The sequence below is a fragment of the Aphelocoma coerulescens genome, chromosome 1, assembly GCF_041296385.1.
Source record: "Aphelocoma coerulescens isolate FSJ_1873_10779 chromosome 1, UR_Acoe_1.0, whole genome shotgun sequence".
Lineage (NCBI taxonomy): Eukaryota > Metazoa > Chordata > Aves > Passeriformes > Corvidae > Aphelocoma > Aphelocoma coerulescens.
Genome location: NC_091013.1, coordinates 5,593,801 through 5,616,428, shown reverse-complemented (window position 1 = coordinate 5,616,428; position 22,628 = coordinate 5,593,801). Strand labels below are relative to the sequence as shown.

General features: G+C 44.3%; 1 protein-coding gene across 1 annotated transcript in view; it reads right to left on the bottom strand.

The window, feature by feature from the left end:
• PDXK (pyridoxal kinase) overlaps positions 1 to 12,289 on the bottom strand; it is a 36,461-nt gene extending 24,172 nt beyond the window's left edge. Inside the window, exon 1 of the mRNA XM_069022150.1 lies at positions 12,082 to 12,289. Coding sequence (XP_068878251.1) covers positions 12,082 to 12,168 — 87 coding nt within the window. The 5' untranslated portion in view covers positions 12,169 to 12,289. The remainder of the gene's footprint in view (positions 1 to 12,081) is intronic.
• Between the last annotated feature and the right edge of the window lie 10,339 nt (positions 12,290 to 22,628).

The window sequence follows — 22,628 nt, the reverse complement described above, 5'->3', positions numbered from 1 at the left end:
AAAATCCCAAAGTTTGTATAAAACCAGACTGTGTAGACCTGCATATGTGTTTCTTCCATAGTATTTATGTTCCTGATATATGTTCACAGGTTGCTATCTATACTTCGTGGAATAAAGCCAAGACCTCCATCCAAACTCTCCAGCTCCTTCAAAGTTCTTAATTTTGGAAAACGTTAGCTTTACCATACCAGAACACATTAAAACCAATTTTCTCAGATGAGTCCCCAAACCAAACAGTTTCTAAACCACAAATCCAGGAAAGTATCAGTAGCTGAAGTTGTAAATCAAGCTCAGCTGTCATTCATACAAATTCTTTTATTGTGAACACAAGGCACCTTGGGTGGTGTTTTTATGATCTGAGCTACAAATTTGACACCGGCAAAAATCTCACAACTCTAAAAGATGAGTTTATTTCTAAGGGAAACACAGTTTGAGAGGAAAATGGCACAGAAAAATGGTTAAAAAGTAAGAAGGAAGAAGGTTCTGCTAACCAGGAGAAGAGAACCTTTGGCTTTCATGCATCCATTTCTCCCCAAAACAAATGCAGCCTTGTATTATAACACTTAACTTCCTTGCACCTCAGCTCTTCTGCTTCATAGCAAGATACTTTTTTTGCAAGTAAAACTTTTATGGAAAAAGGACAACTCTTTTTCTAATTAATATTCAAATGATGAAACATCCTAGCCAGGCATGTCCTGTCCTTTGTGCCAACAAATGGTAACAGACTGATGAGTTAGAGCAAAGTAGGAGTAAATACTAAAAAAAGCAACAATTATAACACACATCATCACATGAACCAAAACCACCCAGCTCTCTCAGCCTGTGCTTGTAAGAGAGTTGATCCAGTCCTCTAATCATCACACCATGAAGTTGTGTCTAATTTTTAAAAATTAATGGCAGCACATGACAAGCCATGGGGCTCCACAGAAAGAAAAAAAAAGTCCTCAGCTTCAAAAGCCAGTCAAACTTTCCAAGCACTGGGGAGTACCTTGATTTATATCATTTAAGGCACCCAGCAGCATTTCAAAAAACAAGTAAATATTTAAGAGCAAATCCTGCATCTCAAATATGCACAAACACACAAAATACAAATATTCCCCCCTGCCCCTATTGTTTTATTAACACCCTGTGAGGTTTATCTCAACTGTGGCATCAGTCAAAGGACAAATTTTTATAGCACAAAGACGTATGTAAACCATGGGGGTTACCAAGACTTAACTACACACAATTTAGGAGGAATTTTCAAGAAATCTTGTGATAAGACTCCAAATTGCTGACTTTTAGCAGAGCATGGGTACAATCCACAAACTGAATTAGGCAGGAACGCCTGTCTTTGGTCTTTGTGTAAAAAAAATTACTGTATCACATAAACCAAATCCATTCTATACCTCCAACTATATATATATATACATGTATATATATGTATAAAAGCCAAGCTTAATTGAAAGACATTAACAGAATTAATTTCACTACCACAGTTAAAATTACCCTGTCAAATGAGGTAATAGAGGTTTGGGGTGTTTTTTGCCAAGTAATGGCAGCAATACTTTCCAATAAGAAAGCCTCTGTGTCAGGCCATGAATTGCTCTATGTATCCATTGTACTACAAGCTGTTTGCAATAATGTCCTACAGTTTGGAACTTCACCTCACACAGCCATCACTGCAGTTCCAATGAACATCACTGCTCCACTGTATTCCTCTGGAGATGGCAGAGAAACATGTTTTAAAAGGCTGCATTTCTCTAATCAAACTAACTTGGAATGGAGGAAAAAGAAAAATTTCCCAGTTGCAGCTTGTGCCTCTCACTGTGTGCCAGCTCTTTCACTTAATTGCATCTCCTTCCATTTGCTGCTGAACCAAAAAAACATACAGAAAAGTGCAGAAAAGTAAAAACACTAGTTCAGTTTGAGAAATAGGAACTTGGGAAAAAGAAAAGGCAAGTCCTGACAATTAGTGAAGCGGGAATAATTGCTGGCGTGGGCTGATAAACTGAATTGAAACTGCTATTGACTAACCCAATCTATTTTTCCTCTGAGCTTTTAATAAGGCACACCAAATATCTAAAAAGAACTCTGTACATATAATTAAGCTGTATTTTAACACAGCATTTGACAAGGCACTGCAAAGAAAAATCACTAAGATACTGGGGATATTGTGCCAGGATAAAAATACTAGAGCAAATAAACTGGGGACAGGGATGCTGGACATGTTATTGGTGATTTATTAACAGACCACTTCAAATTCTGAGGTTACAAACAGACTATTACAAAACAGACAGTAAAAATATACACCAGATGACCTTGAGAAAATGTAAGAAAGACATTAAACTATTAGAGAGCATCCAAAGGAGGTCTATGAGGATTGTGAGGGGTCAGGAGGGGAAGCCTTATGAGGAGCTGGGGTTGTTCAGCCTGGAGCAGACTGAGGGGAGACCTCACTGCAGTCACAAGTTCCTCGTGAGGGGCAGAGGAGGGGCAGGCACTGATCTCCTCTCTGTGGTGACAGTGACAGGATCTGAATGAATGGCCTGGGGTTGTGTCAGGGGAGGTTTAGGTTGGATATCAGGAAAAGGTTCTTCCCCCAGAGGGTGGTTGGGCACTGGAACAGGGCTTCTTTCTTGAATGACACTCCTTTTTTACCACTGATCAACTGCATACCAATTTTCAGGATTTGTAAGTTGACTTCAGCACTGGACACCACAGAGGACATTGTAAAGACTGGAGCAGAAAACAAATCCTCTCTCTTCTGCCAGAGCAGACTACAATTTTTGTCACAGTGCTCTGGCAAAATTGGTACTCACTGAGAATTTGCTGATGGGCTGATCCAGCTGCAATATCATGACCATCTGAATAGAAAAGACTAGAACAGCCTGAGACTGCAGTGAATCTGTTCTCAAATAATTTATTGATTTTTCTGAAAAGGCTTGCAATGGAAGTACTTATCTGAATCATAATTAGGCCAAATTCAAGATTTACCAGTAATGCCTTAAAGATGCTTTTCCAAATAAGCTTTGAAGACACAGGAATACTTCAGAGCAAATACCACCAGGTCACTAATTTTTCTTTGCACCTGGACAGACTGATTGACATGCACTACTAACTGTTCAATGCAGGATACTCAGATCACACAAAACATATGCCTTTATCAAAATTCCCTCTCAGCCATTATGTTCAGCACTAAGAAATCCCTTGTTCTACATCATGACCATTTTTCCATAGGCTACTCAACAAACAGCCTCTTGTGCCTGCAAGACACACAGTCAGCACTACTCCCTGCATCACAACAGATCAGGATCCCGATGACTGCAGGGTCAAAAGATTTGTGGTAGGGCTGCTCTATTGACCTTCCTATGGGCAGGAGGCCATTCCTGCCATCTGGAGTAGTATTAAGTGATGGATCTGCAGGACATCCATTTTTAAAGGTTAAGGCCAATGAAAAACAAGAAAAAACTTGTTTCTGCTGCTGTTTTCCCATTCGTTCTTCCCACTAAAGGACAACCATAAAAATAGCAGAACGACGTGGTGCTGTGGGTGTCTGCCTGCCTTCCAACCAAGAAACAAGTTCCACCTGACACTGTTTACTGTCAGGCACCAGTGACTTCAGATGCTGATTTCAGATGGAGAAGTAGGTTCACTGCAGATTTCAGATTCATCATCTTCATGCTGCTTCCTTCTACACTTGGATGTAATTTGACAAAAACACCATACTGTCACTGCAAACTCCTGCCAGCTGGAATCCTGCAGTGCTACACGAGGAAGTTTGCAAACACTGATAGGAGAGGCAGACACAGACAGCAGAAACAGGTTCAACAGGCGTGGAAATTATCTCTTTTATTTTAGTGAATGAAATGGGGGGGGGAGGATCCCACAGCACATTCTTTTCCTCTGATTTTTACTTTATTTTTAGTCCTGCTGTTCATGTTTTGGCTAGCCAGGTCCCTAACCACTAGCCCATCAGCAAGGTGTGGGCAAGCACATTTTGTACATCTAAGGTGAAGTTACCCTACAAGAGAGATATTTGTTTTATCCAGCACATGCTTTATGTGGACTTCTTAGGCAGACTGTGAATGGATCCCACTCTCCCACCACAGGTTTAGATGTTCAATTGCATGGTGAGAGATACTTGGAGAAACAGAACAGGAAACAGCTCCCTGAAGGAGGTGCCACAGTATGTGAAGATCAGACCAAGGCCACACATGGGAAGAATGAAGCTTCTGGAGGACAGATGTCTCACCACTTCCTTCAGAATTAGCAGATGTCTTAGGGAAGAGTACTCTGAAAAATGTTTCCTTCAGCAGATGCCAGGTGCAGGAGCCTGGGGCTTGCTCCTGCCCTGGCACCTCAGCTATGCCAAAAGAGTTGTCTGTGGGGCTATGTTAGGGAACTGAATCAGGATACTGGCTCACAAAATAAACACTCACTTTCTTCTCTTCCATTTTTGCCAAGTTATTTATAACCTGGATGGCTTCTCAGAGCAGTTTACCACATGGCCTCACAAAATGACTTTCCTTGGAGCATTGAAGTGGACACAAAATAGTGCAGGTGGAAGGACCAGCTGGCAGTGGTAAGGCCAGAGCAAGTGTTTCTCAATCTGGCTTCTCTACTGAAACCAGCAGATTTCAGTAACCTACACGACAGGTGACCATTTAAAACTTCTCAAATTTAAACGCTAGCTTGCCATGTATTTGTTTGGTTGTTGTATGAATGGGCAGAGGCACAATGTTACTTCCATTAACTACAGTGAGAACAAAACAGCTGGGGTTTTAAAAAACTTTTGTTTTCATTTTTGTTAAATGCACAGAGTTGTGTTGGTAATTTCTGACAGATAGTGTGGTGCTCACCCCTGTGAGACAGGGGCTGTATCCTGCCAGAAAAATGAGAGTAACCACAGAGAAGACGGATGGAAAAAGACTTTCCTTGACTGTAACCTTGTTCAATAGTACTCATCACCCAAAACAAATGTCATAAAATACATGAAGATACACAGATTTATAAAATATACATATATTTAATTTGTTTAGATTTAGGCCAGATTTTACTAAATACATGACCATAAGCTCCAGTGTACAATTCTGCAAATCAGTTTTGAATTTTGAGAATTTGCCAACAATTTTTTTCTGTTGTAACTTACTTTGTTTTTCTTTTCCCTTAGAGAAGGTGGAGACAGAATTACCATATAGAGCAGCTATGAATAAATGTCGCAAAATTCAGGAAGAAAACAAATAATTTATTATTAACAATAAAGGGAATATGAAAGTATGGCTTTATTGGCTAGTGATCTGCCAAATGAAGTAAGAGAAAAAATGTTGTATTCTGATATTGTGGGACAGACCAGCACTGCACTTCCTTGGATGTTTCCAATGCACACTGTTCTTGAAGTCATGGATTCCTCCCTTCAGCTTATTAATGTCACTGATAGCTGTGCCATCCTTGCAGGAGATTTCCACACAGTTCCTCTTCTGAGAGGTAAAACATGACTGGACCCCCCAGTGGGGAGAAGGGGGAATAGTTGTGGCCAGACTGGAAGGGTTCTGCAGGTCAGGAAAACCATTTACTGCTGGTTTTGGGACCCACTGCATCCACAGATCAGAAAGCAGCTCTCCAGCTTTTGTTTTGCCACAGGGGAGAGACTTTCCATTTTCCAGTGTGTGCTCTAGCACCTCCTCAATCCCACACATCCAGCTGGCACGAGGTGTTTTGCATTCCCAAGACATCAAAGTTAAATCACCATGCAAGGATTTCTACTCAGCCCAAACTATGCCATATGCTTAAAATTTACAAAGGATGACAGAGGGTGAAGAGAAGTTTGTTTTGTTTTTAAATGAACCACAGAAGAGGTTCTGGTATCTCAGTTTGCTCTCCTGCTCTATGGATAATTGTTCCAGATGTTAAGGGAACTGGAGCTCAGAGGTGTCACGGATGAATTAACATGAACAAATATGAACAAAGCCTGAACAAAGGCTTGAAAAATTTCAGGTAGTTCAGCACAGTAGTATTTTTTCAGCTATGATAAGTCACCTCACTGCTGCCAAGCCACAAGATGATGAACTAGTCTGGCTTCTCCTGGGGCTCATATTATCTATCAGCACAGACTTCCTTGGCATGTTTCAAACATTATGCTCATCATATAAATATTTTTTCTCCTCTGTATATATTACCATGCAGCTGCACACTCTACTGCATATAGTAATTTCAGAAGAATGGACATTTTATGTCCCAGGACTAATGTCCAGCTCCTCACATTAACCTTGCCTCACCAACTCCAGCCTGTTTTCCATATAACATGAGCAACTGAAGTGGAACTTCCGTTTGCATTCATTCAGACTAAAGAAGCTGAAAATACCTGCCTGGTATGTGTTCAGTCAGGCATGGATAATGCTGTATCCCTTATCTAAAATGACTAAATATGCTTTTCAAGGAAAAGTGACCATCATCTTTTGGATATAAATAGAAAAAGGGAATAGTAAAAGACAACAGTTTACTTAAAGGGACATTTTAGAGATTTATCAGTGACTTTTTATGTCCCCTGTTTTTCTCAGGTGTACCTTTGTACAATTCACATATATACAATTAAAAATTTGTTTTATTATTTCAAACTATACTTTTGTTTTTAATACATTTCCATACATTTTAACATGGAATTAACTTTAACTTGAAGCCCTTTTTCTCTCCCCAGAAACCTGATCACTATTCACTCTGTTATCTGTCCCTGTTTGTTTATACACAAAAATATATGCTCTCAACTGTTTCATCTGGAGCAGAAATATGACATCAACTACTGGAAGAATTAAAAAAAACCTCTAAGACTTACAGACAGAAACTAAGGCCATCCCTAATACAAAAATGCCCTAAGCAAGTAAACACTTGCTACTGAGTCTCTGAGTACTTTATATTCCCCACACAAACAGTGCAAATCCACCTCTAGGCAAGGTTTTCCAGTCTTTTAATAAGATTTGCAATTTCTTGACAACTCAATTTTTCTTCCAAAGACAGTGGGTGAATCAGGGTAAAGTATTTTTGCTTCCTCTCAAGTCAATATCTGCATGTACTGTAGACACCAAATGGGATCCTCCTTCATCTTTTGCTGTGTTGAGATAGATGAAAAGATTACATTTATGTCAAAAACTATTTGTTCACTACACATCACTACACACACTCCAGGGTAACTACTGTATCAAACACCAGTATATGCACCTGCACGGTTCAAACTTCCACAATTTACTATGAAGAAATCAGCAAATTATCATAATCATCAATCATTCTAAATATTTATAATCATATTTTTAAAAAACTTAAAATGCCAACTGGTCAACTGGCCCAGTACACACATTGCACAATAACTTCTAATGCATTTTATAATGCTTTTTGCAGCTTTACAACTGTGTTATACAATCAGCCTGTGTGAACATCCCTTGGCATTTCTGTATTCTCATGACAAAGGCTTATTTAACAAGCTGCCACTACTGAGTGACTTGTAGGAACAGCTAGGAATCCCACAGTCACACAGACCTGACCTTGGATGAGGATGGTTCAGTCAGTCCCACTCTGTTCATTAGAGGCTCTGCCCAGCCATTCAGAGTCCACAGCACATCTGCAGCCCCAGCTGCATTTCTTTTAGGCAGGTTGAAGCCACTCTAATTTTTTGAGCTGATTATTTTGCATTACTAGCTGAAAAGATTCCATTAAGAGTTCGAAAAGCATATGGAGGTCTCTTTGTTTAGAGTTGTGCACAAACATAAACTCCTACTGTTAAGTAAAAGCAAGATCTCAGTAGCCTCAGTCTGGTCTATATCAAAGCAACATTAAGAGCTGAAAGTGATACACACACTCCTTGTTGTTGTTGTTGTTGTTGTCTTTTGATTATGATCTGCTTTCTTGTCCCTCCCAGTCCTGTCCAACTCGCCTTCCCTCCCAGCTTACCATGCAGGTGGAAAGTCCATCTCCTACAATCTTCTGAGAGGTTCAAAGTTCTCTCAGTGCACCTGAGCTGAGTTCATCTGGACAAGCACTTCTGGAAAGGTCTGCTAAAGCTTCTCCCTAGAAATCCAGACTGCCAGGTGGGGAACCACCTTGTTTGGACTTTTTGGATTACAAGTCTTTTTCAGGGCCTCACCTTGTGCAAGGTATTCACCAGACTTTTGCAGCTATGTGTGCTGACATCCACGTAAGAAGCAAATGCTCTTTACACAGCTTTGAACAAGCCTTCCCAGAGGGGTTGTGAATTTTTTTATGTCTTGGGTTGTTTTTTTAAATTCATTCAGCCCTTATCTACCTTTCTTAAAAGAACAAAGGCAAGGGGAAAAAGCATGCTTCCACAAACTTCATTTGAAGTATGATTCTAGAGCAATAATTATTGTTTCAGATATGCAATTTAGGACAATCTTTGGGTATTACAAAGACCAAATGCATTCTTTCATCTTTGTATTTATTTTTTGTTTAAGGTTTAGGTTTCCTCAGCCTTTGATCTGTAACAAAAACAAGGGCTACACAGAACATTTCTTATTGTTACTCTGTAAAGACTTTTGATTGATTCATCCTTGTTCTGACTCATGCTATTAACACAATAGCAGAGTTAGAAAAAGAAAGAGAGTCCTCTTAAGAGATGCACTTTATCTTTCTACATAATACTAAATCTATTTGGCTATACTTTTCAACAAAATGAAGAAAAAGAAGTCTTAAACTTTTTTGCTAAGGCAGTAGATAATTAGCAAAGATCTACTGATACTGGTTTTGGTCTTAGCATATACTGGACAAGGCAGTTCAAGACTGCCCCTAAATATCAAACAAATTACCATCTGTGCTGCCCAAAGTTGTTTTCCCATCTTTTCTGCAATTAAGAAAGAGCTAAAAATGTAGACTTACTGTTTTCTTTCCAGAGGAGAATTACCGAGAATTAGTCTGAGAATCATCAGTCCTTCTTAATACCTGGACAACTATTTCCATTTAGCAGGGGGAAAAAAAGTTAAAAAGAAAATAAAGTAATTTAACAGATTTCAAAAGGCCATTTTATCCTGTACTGTAGAGACTGTTTATGGTGTGTTCTACAGTTCAGGACAGACAATTTCATTCTCCAGATCCAAATGATTAATGGTATTTGTCTCAGCTTTTAACTATGTCTTCAAGGTAAGCAGCTATAAAAGGAAGTCAGGAATTAAATACTCAAAACAGAGGCACAAGTTTGCCAAATTCTATGAGTTCTCAAATTCTAAAGAAAAAACATGTATGATAAAAGCGTCACGGTGAAAACATACATTTTTATTTTATATCATAAAAACTATGACAAACGTTAGTCAACATCAGAAACATTTAGAAACTTACAAACATTTTTTTGTGTTTCAAAATAATTTATCTGACAGTGGCAACTCCCCAAGTTCATGTACACCCTACTGCTCTTCCTCTCTTAAATGCTGGACAATCCTGAACCACTTCCTGATACTAAAAGCTCAAAACATACAACTGTGGAATAACTTAATAGTATTTTAAAAGTAATTCCTAAGTACCTTCAGAACTTTTTAAAGAGGTAGTAAGACCATGCGAGTAAAAACTATTGAAACTCTTGACAAGGCAGAATTCAAAGCAGTGCTGAGGGCAGTTCACTTTCTGGCAAATCCAGGTGCACATTTCCTCTATGACCTTATTAGTTAATCTAGACTGTCTAATTACTTAAATGTATTTTAACCTGAAATGGTGTAAAGAGTTCTAACATTTCTCACTTAGCTCTATTACTTCCATTACTATAAGTGCTCTAACATATGGTGCAACTCTGTTTTGCTGTGTTTGTCATATAGAAAGCATTTACCACACACTCCACAAAGGAAGTTTTTCCACACACCTACATTTTAAATACTTTCGCTTTTACTTTAGTGGAAGCCTTACAAAATGCAACCAACTGTTTAAAAAAAGACCTTAAAGAATTCTGTGCAGATTGCTGGCTATTGATAATAATGTCATACATTTCCACCAAAGATTGGGTTATGCAAGAATGAGTGATTTTCAGAGAAGTCTGCAAAGAGCAGGTGAAACCACGCCTGGTTTTCTACTTGGATGCTGCTGTCCAAATGCAGATTCCTGAACTGTTGTGTCAGGATTTCAGCCCATCAGACCTCACAAGCACACGGACACACTTATCTACATACACCCTGCCCTGCAAAGTAAAAACTGAGGAGCTCCGAAGGGAGCCTCACTTAACTGGTTCAGAAAACTAAACCAAGAAAAAGAGAATGGGAAATAAAAGCATGCCAGAGTTGCACCCATCCTCAAGAACAGATAGAGGTATCATTTTTATCCCTATATAAAAACAATAACAGAGGAAGACCCAGGTTTTTAATTCTCTTCCTTCTTTCAAGGAAACAAAGAAAAGCCAAGTTTCACTTGCTGGCACCTTGCCCCATCTGATGTTCAAGTAAAACAAGTGTTTAGATAACTTTCCAGCAAGCACAATATCACTAAGGGCTGCCTCCATAGGATTTGCAAGTGCAGCCTGTAATGGCAGTTTGGCTGCTCTCCAAGTAAATTTCCTTTCCTCCCACCCCAGAAACTTCTTGCTATACTATACACTGAGGAGCACTATACAGTATGAGTGTGACAGCCTCCTAAACACAACCCAGTAACAGCAACAACAGGACTTTTTAAACTCCAGTAGTATTTTATACTGTCATAGCCAAGGAACTGAAGACACTTTCCAGGAACCCATCTGCCAGGTTACACAGCTCATGTGTCACAGACAGGTTGAGCTACAAAAAAGAGAACCTTTGACAGAGAATTTAAATGGAGAGAGAGAACAGTTTAAGAGACTGGAGATTTCTGGAATAAGTATTACTGTGTGCTCTTTTGCAACACAAAAATTGAAAGGAGAAGTAAAATTGCAAGATCATTTTGTTAAGAAAGGAGGGACAGCAGGCCTGCAGCTCACGACCTTTCTGGCCTGGAGCTCTACATACTCGTATTTTCCTACAATACTCAGATTACATACCTACATCACTCTTCACCATACATTAATTTTCAATAGACTTGGTTACATTATAACTGGATGGTGATAGGGGGGTGTGACACTGGCTTGTTGCAGGCTGGATCTCACTTACATTATTTTTCACAGTACATCACCTCTCCTGTTTAGCCAAATGAGTTACACCATCGTTCGGTAAGCATACACCAAGATAACCAATGTCACAACACACCATGTTCTGGTAATGAGGTTCTTAGAGAGCTCCATACAGACTCGCGTTGTGTCAAGGCACAAAGACCTCTTGGTGGGGAGGCCCTAGATTAGCCCCTGGGGATACAGACCCTTCCCAAGAGCCAATAGTGTGATGTGCAAAGTCTCGCCCAATGTTTTCTCACCAGCGGAGACATCCAGGCAAACAACTCTGAAGGCAGCGCATGACAGCCATGAAGGCCAAGATCCAATTACACCCTCGAGTCCCGGGCCATGTCAGGAGCTTTTCTGGCCCTGCCTTGCACAGTCATTAAGTGGCCCTTACACCCCACTACGGCTTCCCCAGACCCTCCGGGGTGGGGGATCACCCAGCCCCACCGACCCCGAGGGCAGGCGGGGCTTAGCTGGGTGCCAGCACAAGGACACCGGACCCCGAGTCCCCGGCACAGGGCACTGCGATGACCCTGCCTTAAGCGGCAGGAGCCCCGGCTGGATGCGCCTGTCGGCGGCAGCGGAGCCGCCCTCATCCCGGAGCCGGCGCAGGCAGCGCAGTGCCGAGCAAACCCACCAGCAGCACCCCCGGCTCCCCCTCCCCTGCCGAGCCCGCTCGCCGTGCCACAGCCCCAGAAGGAACCGCGTTAACGGGAGCGGCGCGGAGCCGGCGGGAGGCGCAGCCGCAGCGGCCGCGGGGTGCGCGGAGCCCCGGGACGGGCACTGCCGCCGGCACCGGGGGCGCCGGGGAGGGTGCCCGTGCGGGCATCTCCCCGCCGTGCCCTAACCTTACCTCGGCTTGGCAGGGGCCGCCCGGGCGCCGGAGCCCGCCGGGCAGCGCTGCCGTCACACCGCCCGCCCGGCTCCCCGCGCCGCCCCGCAGCGAAGAGCGGAGGAGGAGGAGGAGGAAGAAGAGCAGGTCCGCGCCCGCTCACCTGCAGGGGGAAGGTGGCCGCCTTGTTGCCCACGTAGCCGCGGACGACGTGGCTCTGGATGGAGAGCACCCGGCACTCCGGCTCCATGGCTGCGCTGCCCGCGCGCCTGCCCGCGCCGGGCCGAGCTGGCGGCGCCGGGAGCAGGAGCGGGGGGCGGAGCGCGGCCGGCGTGACGCGCTCGCCCTGCCCGCCTGTCACACACCCCCCGCGGCAGGGAGGCAGGCAGGGAGGCAGGCAGGGAGGCGGGCACCGGCCGGCTCCGGATGGCCGCCCGCTGCCGCGGCCGCTGCCCGGGGCTGCGTGCGGGACGGAGGGGACACGGCTCCCACGCACCCGCGGCAGCCCCAGCGCGGCCCCCCCGCGCCCCCGCCCTCCCACACCCGCCGGCGTCACGCGGTCACGCGCCCCAGCGGCCGCCCCGCCCGCCCGCGCCCGGCGGAGCCACCGGCGGCGAGCGGCGGCCCCGGCCCGCAGCGCCCCGGAGCTCGGACACGGCGGGAGCGGCGGAGCCTCGCCCCGGCACTGCGGGGGTCACAGCCCGGGTCAGGCTGGAAGGGACCACAGTGCGGCACCGGGTCCAGCCTCCCTGCTCCAGCAGGGCCATCCCAGAGCGCATGGCACAGGATTGTGTCCAGATGGCTCTGGAATATGTCCGGTGAGGGACATTGCATACCCTCTCTGGACAATCTGTTCAGTGCTCGGTCACTGCACAGTGAAGTTCTTCCTCATGTTCAGGTGGAACTTCCTGACCGTCAGTTTCTGCCCCTTGCCTCCTGTCCCTTTGCTGGGCATCACCAAGCAGAGCCTGGTCCATCCTCTGGCAGCCCCCTTTTAGATACTTATACACATTAATGAGGTTCTCTCTCAGTCATCTGTTCTCAAGGCTGAACAGGCCCAGCTCCCTCAACCTTTCCTCATAAGAGAGATGCTTTGATCCCTCACTCGTTCTCATTGCCCTCTGCTGGACCTGCTCCAGAAGCTCCACGTCTCTCCTGTCCTGAGGAGCCCATAACTGGACACAGTAAAGGAGCATTTTCTACCTGAAAAGAGGTTGTAGTGAGGTTGGGGGCCAGTCTCTTCTGCCCATGTCTACAGTGAGAGGACTAGAGGGAATGGCCTTTAGCTGAGGCAGAGGAGATTCATTTTTTCTTGCAGTTTTAGGGTGCTCAGACACTGGAATAGGTTGCCCAGGGAAGTGGTGGAGTTACCATCCCTGCAGATGTTTAAGAGACATCTGGATCTGACACTGGGTGACATGGTTCAGTGGTTTAGGGGTTACAGTGGTAGTGTGGGGTGGACAAATGATGTTCCCCTCTACCATACCATGAGCCACCCACAGCTGCCCACATCCTGCTGGAAAGCCAGGGATGGGACAGCCACCCCACTTGTGCAACGTCTCTCCTTCCTCAAGTGTTAGAAAGCCCTGTGGAGCCACAGATGCCACAGGCAGCCCCACAAGCAGCAACGCCTGGTGGTGGCATGCTGGCCCAAGCTGTGGGTGCCCTGACAGAGCACCACCCTCACAGCTAGGTTCTGAAGTGAGTGCAATTGTGTGTTATTGACCCAAAAGAAAAAAACCCTTCGGAGAGCTGCCAAAGAGTAAAAGAAGATGTATGCGTTGGCTGGCAAGTGCTACAATACATCAAGACTGCTGTGATGGGACTGGGTGATGTGTTTGGGAATTTCATCTTCCTCTGGCCATTTGTCACTATTGACCATCACAGGTTCAATCACAGCTCACAACAAGAAATGGCACCTGATGCCTTGTGTTCTTCTCCGTGGATAGTTTTGAATCAACTCTTGAAATAGCGTGATTATTTCTTAGCAAGGTGAAAGAGTATTTTCCTCATCATAAGTAATCTGTTGGAAAATGAGGAAACATACTGTTCTCTTTTCAGCTGTCACTCTGGTTAAAAAACTTAGGGCTTATTCTAGGCTGGCCTTGCTACTAACTGTTGCTTCAGCCCTTCAATACATATTTTTTTGAATTGCAGAAATCAGTGCATCTCCATGGAGGGCTAGAGCAATGAATGATCTCTATCATGTATGCTCCGCTCCTCCAACTTAGAGGACAATGGCTAGAATACAGATTTTTTTCCCGTTTCCCTGCTTTTCATCCTTTCCTCTGCAATAGTGCTTATTGCAGCACTTTGACCTTGTAAACGTATATACACACATACCAGTTCTACGCAGAATTGCTACTTTCCTCCCAATATTCTGAAATGTCCAACAAAGTTCAACTCCTAGAACACTTTATGCTTTCCCCAGAGGAATATCTGAAGCCTCCCTTGATAGTTTTTAATGGATTAAGGAGTAGAACCTTCATACACAGAAATAAGCATGTGTGTGACTCAACAGTATCCAGCCCTAACATTTTTCAAAGTATGGGGGAATCTATATGTCCATACACTAAAAAAGCTGCCACAAGCAAAACAAAGGCCAGAAAACAATTCTCCTTCCCTCCCAGAAAGCAGCTCACGTAAAGGTGAGCACACAATTTCTGGGCAGTGTTTTTTTGCAGACTTTGCTGTATTTATTCTTTAAGAAGTCAGGCCTCTTCCTCATAAAAACGACTACATGTCTCAGAAAAAAGTGAAGCTAAGCTTCAATTTCCTAGTGATTGTGCTTCCTGCTGTGCAATCCTTCTCAAAAAAATAACTCCCAGGTACTCCTCCAAATTTGGGGATTACTGAGACTGTTCAAGGAACAAATAACTGTTCAATGGATGACAGAGCAATTCATTAAGGAAAAAAGAAAAAGGCAAGCCAGGTTAGATCAAAATGTCAGCAATAGAGAAGCTGTTCTCAGCTTCCTACTACAGCTGCTGCTGTAGAACTGCTTGGATGATAGCTTCTCCAGCTCCTAGCCTCTCAGGGGACTGTGCATGGAGTTCTGTGGATTTTTTTTTTTAAAGTAACCTGACCTCTCAAACCAGATCCCCTTGGTCAGAGCAGAACATTTGCTGGAAATAATGAAATTTGAGGAGAAGTTTATCAGAATTTGATCAAGAAAGAGGATAGTCAAAAAGACCACAGTTTATCAACAACTGGCAATCTTTCTCCCACAAATCTTCTGTGCTCCTCCCACATTCTCCTTCTACGACTCGCCTGAATCCTTCTCACATCTCCCTCATTCCTGCTCAGCCTGGCAGTGCACCACAAACACACCCTGTGGCAGACCTGAGGCAAGAATACACATGAGAGTTGTCCAGCCAGCAGTTCTGGAAGATACACATCTTTCCCTGCCCTCCTTGCTCCTGGGCAGACAGGACAAACATCCTTATGGGCCAGTTGTTGCACAGGCTGCTGCCTTCCTATGTCTGTGTTGTTACCCTTTGGAATTCCAGCTCACTATGCATGAAGAAATTGTGAGATTACAGCGAATAACAAGCTTAACATGGGTCAACAATGTCTCAATATTGCAATAAAGGTAATCACCTTTTGGACTGCATAAACAACAGCATAGTCTGCCAGACATAGAAGGTCATCCTGGACTCCTCCAGTTACACTCAGCACTGGTTGGGTCTCTGGGGAAGTACTGCCAAGTTTTTGGAGTGGTGTTTAATTCAAAATGGAACAACGGCACAGTGCAAGAGGCTGTAAGAAGGGTCTGAGGTTCAGGACATACAACCTAGGAGGCAATGGTTTCTTTATTTTAATGAAAGCTCAACTCTAATAACAACCTACAAATACACATGACACAGAGCTGTGAGGGAGCAGAAGGGAATCAACCAAGTTCCATAATGTATGGCCTGCTGCCATTATGAAAGGGATTATGAAACATACAGGAAGAGATTGTTTTGAAAGATTGAAGAGGTTTCATTTTCAGTTTGTTTGTTCCTCATAACTGCTGAAAGAAGTATTTTATAAATATTGATAGGTGTGTGTAAGTTTGTTTTGGAACAGGGGACAGACTTTACCTGCCAAGGTCTCCTGAAGCCCAGATTTTCGATATAAGCACAACGGAAAAGATATGGGGCTGCCAAAACTATGATACCCTGAGCTTGATAGAAGATGCATAGAGAGAGGGCCTTAAATCAGATTTTGTGCATTGTATATGGATTCTATAAATCATCACAGCGTTACAGAAAATGAAAATGTCATGGTTATGTGAAAATAGTATCAATACCCACTCCTTTCCTCAATAAGTCTTGAGGGTGGCAGAATTGGACCATCAGAGAGTAATAATTAGAATAATAAAATAATTTAGATTGGAAAAGACCATTAAGATCATCAAGTCAAACCATTAACCCAGCACTGCCAAGTCCACCACTAAACCACGTCCCTAAGCACCACATCACATCTCTTATGTACCTCCAGGGATGGTGACTCAGCCACAAGCAGCCAGTTTCAGTGCTTAACAACCCTTCCAGTGAAGAAATTTTTCCTAATATCCAATCTAAACCTCCCCCATTGCAACTTGAGACCTTTTCCTATGGTCCTGTTGCTTGTTACTTGGGAGAAGAGATCAACCCCCCCTACAATTTCCTTTCAGGTCGTTGTAGAGAGTAATAAGGTCACCCCTGAGTTTCCTTTTCTTCAGGCTAAACACCCTCAGCTCCCCCAGCTTCTTCTCATAGGACTTGTGTTCCAGACCCTTTCCCAGCTCCAGTGAAGACTAGGCCAGTCCAAGCCACAAGCAGCCAGGTTTTTTTCCAGAATTCTATGGCAAACGGTGTCAAAGGCTTTGCTCACATCTAGACAACATCTAATTGTGCATTCCTCAGTCAGAAAACCATCTGTATTTAAGATACTGATTTTTGCTTGTCAGCTTATTTTGCTAAGACAGATTGTAAAGTACCAATTTATGATTGTGATAATTGCCATAAAGTATTAGCAACATTAGATGTAGGAGGGTACCGTTATCCTTGTTTCATGCCAAATTTTCACTTGGCCACATTAACTTGTGATTAACTTTGTCAGGAATTGTCAATATTAAGAGATGACACGATCAGAAGATCAAGTGGGCTATGTATTCACTTACACTTTGACTCAGACCTGTTCTCTGTCACCGACTTGACAAAGCTCCCTGTATTCTGAGCATTTTTGCCTCCAGATGTCAGGCCCAGTCTTGCAATCTTCACATCCACTGTTTTACTGAGGTAAATGGAACTGCTCCTGGGATAGCATCCAAGGGGCTGGGTGTCAAGCTGAGAGACAGGCCAGTGATAACTAAGTTCTGCTTAAAATGCTGTATTGCTGTCACAAGTTGCCACAGCTGAATAGCACTGTATATCATGGCATTCTTGATCCTCATCTCCTTCAGAAACTAAAAATACACCTTTTTATGGAAACATGCAAGACCACTATGCTGGGCAATTCTAAGCTAAAGCACTCCTTACACTGGTACAACTCCCCATAACTATATACAAATATTTTGGCTGGTGCTGATGGCTGCACATTTTGGTTCCAGGGACCATTTAACAAAATAGTCGAAGTTAATGAAAACCAGGAAACCTCCTTTGCTTGGCTAAGGGAGCTAAAATGCTTTGTATTAGCTTGCAGTTTTGTCCTGAGTGCTCATGCTGCACCCTCAGGAATCAGTTCTGTTGCACTTAGTATCCACTACCTAATATTGGGGAAAAGAACTCATTGTCAGGAATTTAATCCCAGTTATCCCTTTTCGTCCTTGAATAACCTTTCCTATAATAATCAGCATTAAAGGGGTAGCTGAGTAAGTGGAAATACCCCTTTGTCAACAAATATATTTCCATCAGCAGAGCAGAACCCTGCTCTGGAAAGCAAAGAAGTAGGAGATGCAAGCAGTTATGGGGTGATACACTACAACATGTGGTCAGGACACCAGCTTAAGAGAAATGCATACAAACGTTTTTGGTTTGCTTCATTTTAAAGGCACTTTTGGGGAAAATGTGAAGAAACTGGTGATACTTCATTGCCTTTAGTTCTTTGATTTCACAGACTCTTCTGTACCTGGTTTTTGATATTTAACCTTGAAAATTGTTTGACTTAGATTTTGGGTCAGAAATTCCGCACACACTGCGTATTTGTTTTATGAAACGTGATAACAGCTGGAAAAGAACAAGGCCTTTCCTGGCAATGGGAATAAACCTCTCAGTCATGAACTGCATCTCTCAGCAGTTTGTCCTGTGTGTGTCTTGCATCACATGCTGTCGTCTTGCAGTCATGAGTCCCTTGCTTCAGCTCTCACTGCTCGGGGATATCGGCTTGGCAGAGCTGCACAGCTTATTCCCTGGGGAAATGTGCACACAAAGCAGTGGGAAGCCAGGCCACTGCTGTTCTGGAAACAGAACAGGTTTGCACTTGAGTTCAAGCTGCAGGGTGTACATGCTATGTTGATTAATACCACATCTATTTCTAGTCCTGTTACCTGGGTAATGGTAATTTCATTTTGTTCTTTTCCTTCAGTGGTTACAAAGAGATTTTCTACTTTAAATTAACCTTTAAAAATCTGAATGAAACACAGTAGTTCAGACACGAGCTACATAATTTTTACAGCTATTGTAATTTCACTAATTAGCAAAATAGCAGTAATAGAGGACAGATTTCAGGAGTCTGAGAGATGCTGGTTCTGTCCCAGGCTGGAAATTCCTTTTAATTTGCTCTTGTTTTTGTCTGTATTACTAGGGGACAACTCTCCTCACTCCTGTCACTTTGACCTTTGTGATTAATAGCAAAGTCTAACCTATGTAGTTCTGAAAGTCTGCTGGATTTTTCTCCTTAGTACAAAAATAAAATGGTAGGATGAAATTAGTGGACATTAGTGGCACCAGGATTTAATACCAAACATTGAAACTTGCATTCTCAATGATTTTTCTCCAGGACAACAAACAACTTCTACAATTAAATAAGCTAAACTGATAAAAAAGATATGAAAGTTGCACAAGAGAAATGGGCAAAAATGAAGAGTTGCCATCTGGTTCTGTCAGATAGTTGAGCTGTCTGACATTATCAGCAGCAGTAGCAGGTTCCTTGGGCAGATAACATCATTGTCCATGGCCAGTTAGAGATAATCAGCAAAAACGTCTGTATCCTGTGCAGGCCCTGAACATGCCAGTGGACAACTGCAAATTCCTTTGCCTGGCATTACAATGCAATACAATGCTTCCTACTCTTGGCAGGCAACTCTGTACAGCTCAGGCCCTCAATGGCCAATTTTGCAGCTTGTGAACAACAAAGAGCAATTTCTTGCCCTCTTGCCAGAACAGGTTCCTGGGTGGATTTCTAAGGGAGAAAGAGTGGGGACTCTCTGCTCTCTGATGGTCTACTGGAAAGCAGTGCAGATCCTGTGAATGATGCCTATCCTCCTTTTGAAAGGGGTTAATTAAAGGCTTGAGGGCTTTATTTTCAGAAACAAAATTATTCCATGACAATATTCTGCAGAGACAAGTACCCATTATTGGATCAGACAAGTGTTAACTTTCATTTTATAGTAGATGTCTCCCAGATGTTTACCATAGTGGCAAAGCCTATGAAAACATGGGTCAGGACTGGAAGGAGATCTGCTCCCTAAACTTAGACTTCATTTACCTGAAGGGTCTAACTCTTGGCACTTCCAAGTTTTTTCACAGACCTGTCTCAGTGAGGTAGGATTTAGTCAGTGACTCTCTCGCCATCCCCATTCCTTATTAGAGAGCAAAATTTTCTCACAGAGAGTTTTTTTAGTATTGTATCCTCCTCTGAGCAAGATCAGCAAGAAGGGTCCAGGCTGGAACCTGACCAAACCTTCATTGAACGAAAGCATTCAGCAGCAGAAGGAAATTCTAAGAAATAACACACTCACAAATCTTACTGGACTTAGAGAAGGCTGGCTTTTTTGTCATTAAGATCTTGAACAATGATTTCAACCTTTTTCTGTTCAGTTTAGTTCTTTATCTCTCTCACCTAGTATGCATGTTTTTGTGCTGATCTGCCCACAGGAGAGCTATGGGTTTGGAGGGTGGGCTGTTCAGGGGAGGAGGAATTGGCCAGATAGACACAGGAGTTGTGGGCAGTGGCTCCATGTCCAGCTGCAGGCTGGGGACGAGGGGTGTCCCTCAGGGCTCTGCCTTGGCCCCAGGGCTCTTGAATGGCTTTCCCAATGACACAGACAGTGGATCCAGCTCATCCTCAGCACATTTGCAGGGACAGGAAGCTGAGCAGGGCAGGTGACACTGTGGAAGGACGGGGTCGTGCAGAGGGACCTGGGCAAGCTTGGGAAGTGAAACCACAAGAACCTCATGAGGTTCAACAAGGCCAAGTGCAAGGTGCTGCACCTGCGTCGGGGCAATCCCTGAGTCATAGAATCATCAAGATTGGAAGAGATCAGCAAGACCATCCAGTCCCACCATCATCCCAGCACCACCCCTAAGGCACATCCCAAAGTGCCCCATCCATCCAGATGGCCGGGCACAGGGGTGGGGTCATGCAGGGATGTGTGCATGGGATGTGTGTGCTGGGCACAAGTGTGAGCGTGCGAGCAGGGAGAGTGTGCAGAGTGGGAGTGTGAGCACGAGTGGGGTGCGCAAGCAGGGCACAATGGTGAGTGTGCAAACAGGCAAGGCCCTGTTGTGGATGGCTGAAGCAGCATTGCACCGTGGGAGTGTGCAGGGCACCACTGGGAGTGTGAGGGCCACTGCCGTGAGCTTCGGATGAACTGGAGGGGGTGGAATGTCCAGAGCTGCAGTTGGTGAGGCCACCTGAAAGCCTCTGAGGTAAGGATTGAGGGACAAGCCAATGGAGAGGGTGTCATTGTGGGAGGCTGCTCTTGGCCACCCAGCCAGGACGACGGCACCGACAAATGATTCTTTAAGGAACCAAGGGACACCTCCAAACCATCCGCCCTTGTCCTTGGGAGGGAATTCCACTTGCTGGCTGTTCACTGGGAACACCCCACAGCTGGTCCAAACAGCTCCAGGAGGTTCCCAAAACGCCTGGACGACAACCTCTTGGTACAGGGACTCGAGGAGCCGGCTCGGAGAGGTGCCCTCTGGGATTTGTTGCTTGTTCCCAGAGGGGCTCTCGTGGCTGACGTGGGATTGTCTTGGCCGCAGCAGCCGCCGGGTTTCAGATCTCTGCTGCTTTGCCTGCGCCCGTCTGGCTCCCGAGATGGGCCAGCACAGGTGAGCATGGCTGCAAAAGCAGCATCTTTTATTAATGTGTCCACGGCAAAGCTGTTGTCCCAAAAGGATTCTTTCACCCAGTGTGCAAGAAGCCAATCCCCACACAGAGTTCAGGTATTTCCTTTATTTACTGTTCTGCACAGAAAGAGGTGCTGGGTTGCAAATGCACAAAGCTAGCACAGCAACTATCAAACTTTTCACTATTTATACATTTTAGCAAAAATGGGATTAATGTTCATTGGCTACCAATTATGTGGCTCTCTTATTAATTTAATATAGTATTTCTTTTTAAAATTATATTTTTATAGTATCATATCTAAACATTTAGATGTTGCATTTTTATTATATGTAATCTGTAATGTTCTATATCATATATTACAAATAGGATATTATCTTATAATATTCAAAATATATTATTTCTCAATATTTATTATATACATGATAAATATTAAATAATGCACAAAATTTATCTTTGAATTTTATAATAGTATTTTTGTTTGGTATGTATTAAATATTAATATAATCTTTTATTATTGACTATTGATTAGCAATAACTTATTAATAATTAATATTAGTACATGAACTAATATCTCAATATTTTTCTTCTACTAGTTAAAAGATTTCCTTGCTCCTTATGCTAACTAGTCCTTCTCTGTGCTCGGTCTGTCTCTTCTTTTGAAGAGTTTCCTTTGTTCTCGCTGGGTTTCTGGGGTCACTGAGCTGGGGGTCGGTGGTCGCCGTCTCCCCGTGCCTGAAGTACTTTTATCCCCGGTCAGAGCCGATTTCAGCACAGCTGCTGAGTTGGCTTTATGAGTTTCTTCCTCATCTGGGAAGTTCTGCCGAATGTCCTTGTGGCCTGTCCCTCCTGCATCCTTGGTGTCCCCTCTGAGCAGGAGCTCCTTCTCCCCAGGCTTTGGGCACCTGCCCTTAGCTCTGACACCACTGGTGCCTGTCAAGCCCTAAGCCTCAGCCAGGAGATTCTCCCGACAAGGAGCTGATGTCCTTGACAGCTGGACATCAAAGGCAGCCCGTGTGGCTCCCTCAGGACACCGGGCAGGCTCCGGGCCGGCCGCCACCTGCACTACTCGTCCGGCCGTGGCCTCAGGCAGGGGCAGCGGAGCAGCGCCCGCAGCGCCCGCAGCGCCCGCCTGAAGCGGGACGGGCGTTCCTTAGGGGGAGCCGGCCGCTGCCCGAGGGCTCCCGGCTGGGGAGCTGAGGGGCCTGGGGGGCAGCAGGGGCTGTGCGGGGCAGGGCCCTGGCTCTGTGCCCCTGCTGCCTTCCCCTGCTCAGCCGAGGCCGGAGGAGCTGCTGCCTTGGCCGAGTCCTGGGGAGCAGCGTCGCGGTCCTGCAGCAGCTCTGGGTGTGGATGGTGATCTCTTTCCAGACCTCCTGCGACACTTCTATGTCTCTCTTGTGTCTCCCTTGAGACAGCTCTGGGTCTCGTCCGACTTCACTTTCAGACAGCTCT